Source organism: Spermophilus citellus (genome assembly GCF_964194105.1).
Source record: "Spermophilus citellus genome assembly, chromosome: 12".
In the NCBI taxonomy this organism is placed as follows: Eukaryota; Metazoa; Chordata; class Mammalia; order Rodentia; family Sciuridae; genus Spermophilus; species Spermophilus citellus.
In genome coordinates this window covers 83,174,100-83,186,269 of record NC_138198.1, presented here as the reverse complement: position 1 = coordinate 83,186,269, position 12,170 = coordinate 83,174,100, and the positions used below count along the sequence as shown (strand labels likewise).

The window sequence follows — 12,170 nt, the reverse complement described above, 5'->3', positions numbered from 1 at the left end:
TTTGGGAAAATTCAGTAAAGCATAAATAGTTTTCTTAAAACGGTAATCGGGTGTTGGGAATTGTTGTAAACTGCCTTATTTTACTTTTCCCCGCTCCCGAAGACTATCATCAGACCTTTTTGTAGCTAGCGCGGCCTAGAAGGACTTTGGTTCTCCTGCCTTTCATTCACAGTCGACGCCCCGCCCACCGCGACGACGCCGGGGCTCTGGCTGGCGCGGCCCCTTTAAGGAGGCAGGCGCCACGGGGCGGTCCCCGCGCTGATTGGCGGAGCTCAGAGCCACGTGGCCGTGCCGGGTGGAGTCTCCCTGGCACTGATTGGGGGCTCTGGAGGGCGGCTGGGCACCGCCTCTCCCCCCCGAAAAGGGAGCAAGTTGACAGATGAGCTCGCGGGGGTCCCTAATCGGGCTCACCTTTTGTACCTGCTACCTGGCTTCTTACCTAATGAACAAGGTGAGGGGGCGGCGCGGGAGGCGTGATCGCACATGGGATTTGAGCCGGATCCCCGTCCGTGGGAGGAGTGCAGCCTCCGGCTTGTCATCTTTTTGATGAAACCCAGTCTGTGTGGGATCCTCCTCTGGAAGTAGGATTTCTTGGGATCCCAGGGTCCTCCTGTTCTGAAACACCCGGATCTCCTGGGAAACAGGATTTCTTTGACTGTCCATTTCCCAGGAACTTAATTTTGGGTGGCAAGCACTACTTTTAAGCGAAAGAAAGCAATTAGCTTCAGTTTCCTCAGGGAAGGAAAAGTTGGAGAAGAAGTCAGATGCATTCTGTTTCCCACCCCAAAGGCGTTCTTTCCCCCAGAAACCCAGAGTTCGATAAGCCTTTTAAATGGAAGAGATTAATCCATCTCCCTCTAGCCCCTCTGATCCTCAGACCTTTTTTTTTCCCTCCAGCTCAAAGCACTTCCAGTATATTCAAGGGATTTTTGTGGGATTTTTTAAATATAAAACTTACGTTTAAAATAAAATCATAAATCCGTTTGATGAGGCAGAGAAGCACTGTTATCTTGTTCTAGTTTTGTTTGGGTAGGAGGGGAAAGCTGGGTTAGGTTTGGTACCATGCAGAGAAATGCTGGACCTATGGGCACGGCTAGGGCATTTGGCCTGGACTCTGGGTGGCCTGAGCCAAAGTGCCCATGAGGATGAGGACCGCTGTGCCTTTTGTGGCATCTCTACTGCTCTCTCCCTGCATATCCCTTACTCCAATAGCTTTGCTTTCTGGAAAAGAACCATCAAAAAACATTTCCTTATGCTTTGTCTTTTAGCTGCCTTCAATATATTAAATATAGGATAACCCTAACCCCTTTCCCTCTCCCGCTGATTTTTAGTTATGGAGCTAAGCTTTTGAAGATTCATAATGGAGCTTGGCAGGAGGTGGATGTATATCCTGATTTTTCTCTTACCTGGTTTCTTTGTAAAGCTAAGTTTTGTTGTTGTTGTTGTTTTGTTTGTTTTTAGTGTTTCTGGAGATAGAGCATGGCCTTGAGCATGTTAGACAAGTGCTCAATCAACTGAGCTATACCCCCATCCCCTACCATAAGTTTTTTTTTTTTAATTGAGATGGGATAGAGTCCTCTGGAGAGGGTTATTGTGAGAATTATTGAAAATGATGTTTGTGCTGGGCATAATGGCACATGCTTATGTAGGCAGGTGTATTGCAAGTTCAAAGCCAGCCTCAGCAACTTAGCAAGGTCTAAGCAACTTATTGAGATCCTGTTTCAAAAGGGCGGGGTTGGGGGTGGGGGAGTGGCTGGGGGGTGGCTCAGGATTAAACCCCTCTAGGTTCAATCCTCAGTACCAAGAATAAAAAAAATGATGTTTGTTTGTAAGGTGGTTGGTCTAGTGACCACCCTCATGATAAATGCTCCGTAAGACAAGTGGAAGCTACTCTCGAGGAAAAGAAACGGAGGAAGGAAAGACTATCTTTTGTTTATGGTGTGACACTGTAATTATTAGATTTTGACAGACTTATTTGATTCTCATGGGGCAAGTAGCTAAAGTTTTTTTTTTCTTTTAGTAGTACCTCCTCAGGCATATGTGAATTTGTAGCCTCCCTGGTGGCATAGCCTATAATCGCAGAAACTCAGGAGCTGAGGCAGGTGGATTGCAAGTTCAAGGCCAGCCTCCTCAGCAACATAGCCAGACTCTTAGCAACTTAGTGAGACCCTGTCTCAAAATAAAAAATTAGGGGTCTGGGGTTGTGACTCAGTGTAGAGTGCTTGCCTCACATGTGTGAGGCACTGGGTTCAATTCTTAGCACCATATATAAATAAATGAATAAAATAAAGGTCCATCAACAATTAAATAAATAAATAAATAAAATAAAAAATTAGAAAGGGCTGGCAATGTGGCTCAGTGGTAAAAGTGCCTCTGAGTTCAATCCCTGTACACACACAAGAAAAAGGAATATGTGACCTTTTATTTGAACTCTTCTAATTTGTCTAGCTAACATGATGGATATATTGATAATATTTTACTTTAAAACAAAATGACCTTCTTTCTATTTCCCATAATCACCAGAAGGGGCAGAGTATGTCCTTCATGAAAGCCCACTGCTATGGCATTGATTGGGAGTAAGGGAGATTATTTATCTTAGCATCACTACTCCAAGCTCAGTGGACAAATAATTTTTAGTTCACAGAAATTAATACCCCTGAATGTACATTTTCATTTGAGGTATTATTTTTTACTTATTGGAGTACCATACCATTTACTAATATAATGAAGGCTGAATACCTTCCATGTGCATAAGGTGTTAGGTAAAATTAAACCAAAGTCTCATGTCTCCCTGAATTATAATCTGAGTAATAGAAATCATAGATTCCCAAGGGCCCTCAGAATTTGTTTTTTATTTTAATTTTTAGTACTGGGGAGTAAATACAGGGGCACTTAGCCACTAAGCCACATCCCCAGCCCCTTTTTATTTTTTATCTAGAGACAGGGACTAAGTTACTTAGGGCCTTGCTAAGTTGCTGAGGCTGGTTTTGAACTCAGGATCCTCCTGTCTCAGCCTCCTGAGATGCTGGGATTAAGGATGTGTACTACCATACCTAGCTGGCCCTCAAAATTTAAGTTAGAATGCTCTGGCTTGGGGATGTTGGAAAGTGTCAGAGAGAAGATGAAGAAATTAGGACAATAACAACAGAAGACAGAAAAGAAGGGAAGACTGAGGATTTTAAGAACAGTGGAGGAGGTGAGCTCTTCTAGTGAAGGAGAGCAGATGAGGAGGCCAGGGTTGAGGTTGTTCAGAACAGAACTCTGGGAAGAAACTTTATGACTCTTAGAAGCCGGATTGGACTCCCTTCCTGCTACCCAGACTGAGTGGATTGGCTTGGACCAAGTGCTATGTCCTTGTCTATCCATGATTTCACTTTCTGCAGTTTCTGTTATCCACAAACACAGTCAGAAAACATTGCTTGGGAAATCTCAGAAATAAATGGTTTATAAGTTTTAACTTTTATTACAGTATAACACTGTTATACATATTCTATTTCATTATTAGTAATTATTGTTTATGGGTTTGGTGGCCTGGGATGGCTAACCTTGTGACATGTTCTTCTTCCTATGGGAGGTCCCAGCAGTATCCTGGGCTCTGGAAGCCACCTGTCACAGCTATTGAGCCTTCAGCCTGAAGGCAAAGTCCACTTCTGTTTTTTCAAAGCTTCCAAATTGTTCCTTCCCAGAACATCATTATAAGGAGTTGCTCTTCTGCCTAATGGCATTTTGCTCTGAGTAACATGAGGAATCACTGAAAGGAGACCTTTTTAGGACTAATATTGCATTAGTCATAGATTTGTTTTAGCAAGGTGAGGCAAAGGCTTCAGCATTTTATTTTAGTTCTTTATTTTGCAGTGCTGGGGCTCAAACCCAGGCAAGTGCACCACCTCTGTGGTATACCAGCCCTGGACTTCAGTATTTTAGATCTCCCCTAACTAAGCACACGATATTGAGTAAACATTTGGTATCATAATGAAGGTCAAGGGTGTTACAGGACATGACCAGATGCTCACTTAAAGCTTTCCCTTTCTCCATTTTAGGAAAAAAAAAATCAGATCAAAGTAATATCAGGTCAAAGTAATATCGAATTATTGTAAATATCGAAGAATTGTAAAAGAAGACTACAACACAGACAGCCATAGTTGTGGCATTTAGGAGCTCAAAAAGGGGAACTTGGTGGGGACTGATCCCTGGGAAAAATATATATGCAAACTTGCCCAGTCCCAACTCACTCCATGTTTTTGATCATGTGAAGAATTAGTAGACTTTAATTGGTTTTAGGCTTTTAGAAAATTCTTAATATGTTCATAATAGAAAAAAGAGTAGAAAAAGATATCCAGATGGACAAAACAATTCTTCTATTCTTCCATCATAAATTACTATAAATCTAGTTAAAATACATAATAGAAAAACAAATAGACCTGAGTGGTTTTTAAAAAATCCATTCTCTTTAATATAACTTGGAAGACCATTTGTTAGCCCAGTATAGGATTTTTTGGGGAAATAAATGTCTTTTTGAAACTTGAGTGTACTTATATTTCTTCAGTAGGAATTTCTTTGATTATTTGCTCTATCACTTCTCTATCATTTGAAATGTTGATTAATCTGGTATTTGTTTTTTCAGTATGTCCTGTCTGTCCTGAAATTTACTTACCCTACATTATTCCAAGGGTGAGTATCTTTTTTCTATTTATACACATTTGTAAGAAAAGTTCAATCAACATCATTAAATGTTATTTGAAGTAGTTTTAATGACTACATAGGTTCATCATCAAGTAGACACATAGTAATTTACTTAGATACTTTATTAGTGGGCATTTAAATTGTGTCCCATTTGGGGTGCCTAAAAATAACTTTGTCAGGTTTAAAAAATTCAAATCTGCCAAATTTCCAACTATTTCTTGGGGATAGATTTCTATGTAAGAAATTTGATTTCTGAAAGAACTCAGGTTCTTTCATGTTATTTTCATGTTATGAATTCTTTTAGTATTCTTCTTGAATATTAATTATTTTCCAAAACTGCTTTACTAGTTTATCTTGCAACCAGGCCTGTGTAAATTTTATAATTTCTTAATTATTAATAAAGTTGGACAGTTTTATTTTGTTTACTATCTACATTTTTTTCAGTGAATTGTCTACTTGTGTCTTTTTTTAAAATATATTTTTTAGTTGTTGATAGACCTTTATTTTATTTATTTATATGTGGTGCTGAAAAACAAACCCAGGGCCTCACACATGCACTACTGCTTAGCCACAGCCACAGCCCCATTTTTTTTTGTTTTTTTTTTTTTAAATGGGTTTTACAATTTTTAAAAAATATTTATTTTTTAGTTGTAGTTGGACCCAATACCTTAATTTTATTTATTTATTTTTATGTGGTGCTGAGGATTGAACCCAGGGCCTCACACGTGCTAGGTAAGTGCACCACCACTAAGCCACAACCCCAGCCCCTATTTGTGTCTTCTACTCACTTATTTTCACCGAGGTTTGTTAATTTAATGCATTTATTGTATTTTAAGGATGCTATCACTTGTCCATCATGTTTATTGGAAAAATTTTTTTTGAAATTTGTTCTGTCCTTTAATTTACTTATAAATTATTTAGATTACTTAAAAGTTTTATGTGGGCAAATATATTATTTCTTTTGTGACTACTTCCATTGCTTTTATGTTTATTCTTCCTTATCACAACATCATATAGATATTTGTCTATATTTCTTTAAAGCTTTATTCAACTTTTAGTCATTGTCAGTTTTTAAAAAAATATTTTTATTTAGTTGTTGATGGACCTTTATTTTATTTTTTTATATGTGGTGCTGAGAATTGATCCTGGTGCCTTGCACATGCCAGGCAAGCGCTCTGCCACTGAGCTACAACCCCAGCCCCAGTTTTTTTTTTTTAAATGTATGGTACAATGTGAGGAAATCATCCCTCCTCCAGTAGTAATTTATACTATTCTCATTTATTGTGTGATTCTTCTTTTTATCTTTGAGTTGTTAACATCATATAGAAAGTTGTTCTTCTAGGATCTCTTTTCAGGTACTTACTTTTCAATTTTTTATGGAAAGGACTAGTGCTGAATTATTTAAATTATTATTTAAATTATTATTACCACTTAATCTCACAGTAGAGCAAGTCATCCTCATTCTGCCTTTTCAAAGATGTTCTTTGTATTATCACTAATATGTTGTTTCAGGTGAACTTTTGAATTCCTTTATCAAATTCTTCCCTAATATTTTAAGAGCAAAGTTTTAAAATACTTGTGATTATGCATGTTTCAATCAAGAAAGCTGAGATACTGTTCTCTCTGAGTGAATAGGAAGCATTTCCTGCCCCTGATTGTCCTTTCTTGTCTCTCCAGGGAGGGGGACTTAGGGAACTCAAGGACAATATTTTCACCTAGATTGCTTTCCCCCCTATGGTCTGTGTTTAGGTCAGACTGAGTGCACCTCCCTGACAGAATGTCAGCTCTGCAGAGCCTGGGGTTGTGTTTTACTCCTTGTCTTTGGAGTACCCCTAGTTCTGGGACATGTTTGATGCAGAGAAGGTGCATCATAGGGCAGCTTATTCTATAGCTATTTCTTGGGGGAATACTCTGTGCCAGGCACTGTCCTAAACACCTGAGGTATATTAGTGAAGAAAACAAAGATCTCTGCCTTTGTGGAACTTCTCATCTCTCCTTTCTGTTCCTTATATTTACCTGCAGTGAATGGTACCTTCTGTCTGGTTATCCAGCTCAGAAACCTGGGAGTTCATTTTCATTCCTTTGTTTCCTCTATCCTTAATATCTAGTTAATCACCAGGACCTCTTAAATATCTTTAGAATCTGTCTACCTTCTTCATCCATATTGCCCCTTCCTAGGCCACTGTCATCTCTCAAATTGCTATAACATCTCCTAACTTGGTTCCTTGCCCCTAGCCTTGCTTCTTTCAAAAACATACTCTTCTCGTAAAGAGATGGAACTTTCCCAAATATAAATATGACATTGACCTTCCCATGTTTAAAATCCTTCCTTGGGAACCGAGTTTGAAGTCCCAGCTCCTTATGGCAGCCGACATGGCCCTTCAGGAGCAGCCCCTTCTCTCAAGCGTTTTCCTCTCCCCAATTGCTCAAATGCTAAGGTCCAGACCAGTTGAACTTCTCCCAGAAGTTATGAAGGATCCATTATCTTTCTTCCCTTTGGGCTTTTGTCTCTTGTCGGTCTTCTGCTTTGAATGTGTGTCACGTTTTTGCTTAAACTTGCTGCTTCTTCTAGGAAGTCTTACCTCGTTCACCAGACTAGATTAGTTGTCCTTGCTGGGTTGGCTTGTGATACCTGGTTCTCTTCCTGTAAGGGTTTCACCACAGTTTATTGTAATTATTAGTTAATTGCCTTCCTTCCTGCTAGCCTGACCTCAGAATGACATTCCAGAATTGACATTTTGAGTTGGGAAATTCTTTGCTGTGGGCTGCCCTGCACATTGTAGGTAGGGTGTTTAGCAACATCACTGACTTCTACCTACTAAATGCTGGTAGCAAACCTATTATCTCCCACCCCCAGCTGTGACAACTAAAAATGTATCTCCAGACACTGCCAGATGTCCTCTGAAGGAAGAAATCACCTGGTTGAAACCACTGCTCTAGACCATCCTTCAGGGCATGACACATGTTCTGCTGGGCTGGGCCAGTGAAGCATCACAAAGGAGTTGTATAGACTGGTTGTTGTCACTGAGCAGGGGTTCACCAGTACACAAGAAAAGGACAAGAGCATCGTGGGCAAATGGACAGTCCTGCAGACTCCTAGATATCCTGAGGCTGCAGGCCATTCAGTATGACTCGAATGTGGAGACCCAGGGTCTTCAGACAGAGCTGATCCTGCAGGGAGTGGACACCAGTCCAGAGGGTTTTGTGTTACACATAAGTGATTTTGTCCTCCTGTAATCCCAGAGCGTGGAAGGTGAGGCAGGAAGATCGCAAGTTCAAAACCAGCCTCAGCAACTTAGCAAGGCTCTAAGCAACTTAGTGATACCCTGTCTCTAAATAAAATATAAAAATATTTTTAAAGGGGGTGCTGGGTATGTGGCTCAGTGGTTAAGCATCCCTGGGTTCAATTGCTGGTACCAAGAAAACAATTTTTTTTTTTCCTCCAGCTAATTATCTCAACAAAATTAAGAGGAAATTAAACTATTTTTCCCACTTTAAGATGAGAGAACTGGGGCTGGGGTTGTGGGGTTGTGGTTGTGGTTAGGTGCCCCTCAGTTCAATACCCAGTACCAAAAAAATAGTGACTGTCATGTAGACCAACATAGCCACATCAATGTTTATAGCAGCTGAATTCATGATAGCTAAACTGTGGAACCAACCTAGATGCCCATCAATAGATGAATGGATAAAGAAACTGTGGTATATACATAATGGAATATTACTCAGCATTCAAAGAGAATAAAATTATGGCATTTGCAGGTAAATGGATGGAATTGGAGAATATTATGCTAAGCTTTAGTGGAATCATATCTTGAGGTGGGGTGTCTCAGGGCATTTATAACTAAAAACAGTTTAAAAATGTACAGATGAGGGGCTGAGGTTGTGGCTCAATGGTAGAGTGCTTGTCTTGCACTTGTGAAGCACTGGGTTTGATCCTCAGCACCACATAAAAGTAAACAAAATGAAGGTATTTTGTCCATTTGCAACTAAATTTTAAAAAATGTACAGTTGAACTACCTAAAATAAAAAAGTGACTTGAGTGAGACAGAACAGTTTTGCCTATAGAATTTCTCTCACTTACCATTTTGATGTTCTTTCTACAGTAAGAGAGAGAAGGGTGTTTTTAACCTGTGCTGTCCTATACCTCTGCTGCTGAGGGCAGTGTGTTCCATGTGAGCTTCGTGACCTCAAGCATGCCATGGCAGCAAAACTGGGCTGAGTCAACCATTTTTAAAATGACCCAAGAGTCACAATTAAATTTCAGTTTAGAATAAATGCTTTGGCTGCAAGCTAAAAAATGCATGGTACAGAAGGCTCTGGAGGACAGCCCTGAGGACAAGTGGACCCATTAGGGGACTAGTGCTATGGGCCACCTGTGAGATGGTGAAATCTGAATTGAAACAGAGGTGGGGAGCCAGCTGTGAGCCAGCTCATACCACCCCTGTCATGGGGACAAATAAAATCAATAGGATTTTGCCAAGTAGATGAGGGAGGTAAGGGCTGGGATGACATCCAGGTTGGCTGTGTAGGGACAGTAAGAGGATGATTGGGGTGGGGAGAGAAAGTCCAAGGTGATGTTTTAGGCATGGTATAACTGGGAGTTTGTGGGATTTTTAGGGTGGCAGTATCTGGGTGAGAACTGGGATTTGGGAGTCATCTGTACTGAGGCAGTAGCAATGGGTGAGATCGTTCAGGAAAAATTTAGAATAAGAAGAGAAAAAGCATGCATGCAATACTTATGTATAGTTGCACCCAAGGGCATAGCAGAGATGGAGAGCTAAAGGTCTGAGAGATGGGAGAGTGGCTGGGAGAGTGGGAGAAGAGTTATAAGAGGAGTTGAATGTGTCTCTCTGTGTCTGTCAACAGATCTGCCAGGGCTGGATTGTTCGAGGCCAGAGCCTGTATTAATTCACATCTGCCCTTATCCTTTGCAGGTGGCAGACATTCATTGGTGGACTTCTGCTCCATGTGTCATGGAAACTGGGCTGGGTGGAGATCAACAGCAGTTTAAGGTATAATGTCCTCTCTGTACTTGATTCATGATTCATACACTGCTTACTTTAAGTATGATTTAATTTCTGATAATGTCATACCAGGAAACACAAATGTGTGTTTGAGTTGTTTGGTCTTAGTTCCCTTCTAATCTAACTCAGTGAGTTTATAATCAGATAAAACTCAAATAGTGTTTTCCTGGTTACTAACGCCACCAGTATTGAAATTAATAGAGAATTGCAAGTTCTAATGCCATTTTAGTTTGGTTTTGTTTTAGATTATAGGCTCACTACAAATAACTTATTATATCAGCACTTTTTTTAGTAATAAAAAAATTTTAGTTGTAGATAGACACAATACCTTTATTTTGTTTATTTAGTGCTATGGGCCACCTGTGAGATGGTGAGATCTGAATTGAAACAGAGGCAGGGAGCTAGCTGTGAGGCATCTCATATGAATGCTGTCATGGGGACAAATAAAATCAATAGGATTTTGCCAAGTATATGAGGGAGGCTTTTTTTTTTTTTTAATGTAGTGCTGGAGGTCGAACCCAAGGCCTCATGTGTACTAGGCAAGTGTTCTACCAGCCCATGATAAATTTTTGCTGTGCAATTATTTCCTACTTTACAGAAAAGTTAGTATAGTCCAAATAACTACCATATCCATTAGTCATATTTCCTAATTGAATTACTTTGCTGTGCTTTAATATTTTCTTGTGATGCATATATATGCACACACACGTATGTATGCACAAATATATTTATACAAATATATATACACATATATATTTTTGAACTATTTGAGAGTAAGTTACTGATTTGAAAGAAAAATGTGTCTCTTTTTTTACTTCAAATTCTCTAGTGTGTATGTTCTAAGCATAAGGACAGCCATTTATATGACTAGAGTATAATTGTCAAAATCAGGATATTAACATTGGTGCAACACTCTTATCTACATACCATATTTTGTCAGTCTCAGTAATATATTTTATAGTTTTCCTTGCCAAAACTCTGGATGGTGGAATGTGATGGAGATCATTATCCAAAGTACATGTATGAAGTCATGAATTGGGTGTCAACCTACTTTATATACAAACAGAGATATGAAAAATTGTGGTAAATATGTGTAATAAGAATTATAATGCAAAAAAACAAAGTACATGTATAAAGACATGAATTGGCGTGAACATACTTTATATACAAAGATATGAAAAATTGTGCTCTGTGTAATAAGAATTGTAGTGCATTCCACTGTTGTGTATTTAAAAAAATAAAATCAATTTAAAAAAAAAAGAAAGGGTTGTTATCAGATGGCCAGCAGAAAGAGATAGCAATAGGTTCCCTCATGGTGTCCAGCTGGGTTCATGTTTGCAGTGGCCCTGGGCTGGCTTTTCTGATTAGGTCATTGAGGAACTGGAGCCCAACTGGGTAGCTGTGTACTTATGCAGATATAGCAGAGGGTTGGCTCTACTAAAAATGGAAACCACAAAACAGAGTCCCAGAGGTCATTGTGGAGCAGGGATTATAGTGATGGGGCTGGAGGGTAGGTCCCAAATTGGTACTGAATAGCATATGCTACAGACAATGCAGTTAGACTGCCCTTATAAACTGGAGAACAGAGAGACCCAGAATCCCTCTTGAATGAGCCTCAAAACCTAACAACACATTTTTTTTGTAAGTATAGGGATTGTATTTTATGACATACATGAAGTTCAGTACCTGGCATCAAATAAGTAGGGATGTGAAGATGAAATAAGAAACGGTCTGCAAGGACCTGACACTTATCACAGTGCTTAGCAAGCATCAAGTACTGTAAAATGGTTTTCACCAGTGTGTCTGTATCAGTTGTCACTTCATATCAATCGCCCAAAGGCTCAGTGATTTTATTAGTCTTTATTATTTTTATAGTGATTTTATCCCTGTAAACATTTTTATATTTAATTATTATTATTATTTGTCTTTCCACGTTTTTTATTGGTACATTATAGTTGTATACAGGGATGGGATTTGTTGTTACATATTTGTACATTCACATGATATAACAATATAAATGTTTGAGCTCAGGCTTAAAACAATAGTAGTTAAATATGGCCCATGAGTCTACAGTGCAGCTGTGGGCTGGGAGTTCTGGTTCAGGATGGCTTTGGTTTCAATGGTTTGTCTCTGCCCTATCACATTTCTTATGTTGCCAAGAGGCCATGTCTGCTGTGTCCAGCCGTCTTCGCCGCACCGGGTACTGGTTCTTAGAGGGATCTTATGGAGTTATTGTCTTCCCAGGATGTCTGCCTGGGGACCAGTTATATCCATCAGGTCTTGGATGATGCTCTTGAACCTTTTATCTTAGAACAGATAGCATTGCTTTACAACCACACACTTGCCATTATATGGAAGCTACTGCTATTGCCAAGCCATGGCAAAACACTGAAGTGATTTTTCCAGCCAATGATGAAGTCCTTTGCTGTAGGCTTCCTTTATTTCCAAAATGCAATCCTAAAA

General features: G+C 39.5%; 1 protein-coding gene across 1 annotated transcript in view; it reads left to right on the top strand.

The window, feature by feature from the left end:
* The first annotated feature begins 330 nt into the window (after window positions 1-330).
* TMEM241 (transmembrane protein 241) overlaps window positions 331-12,170 on the top strand; it is a 122,940-nt gene continuing 111,100 nt past the window's right edge. Inside the window, exons 1-3 of the mRNA XM_081262687.1 lie at window positions 331-451; window positions 4,625-4,671; window positions 9,618-9,695. Of these exons, the coding sequence (XP_081118813.1) occupies window positions 380-451; window positions 4,625-4,671; window positions 9,618-9,695 (197 nt within the window). The 5' untranslated portion in view covers window positions 331-379. The remainder of the gene's footprint in view (window positions 452-4,624; window positions 4,672-9,617; window positions 9,696-12,170) is intronic.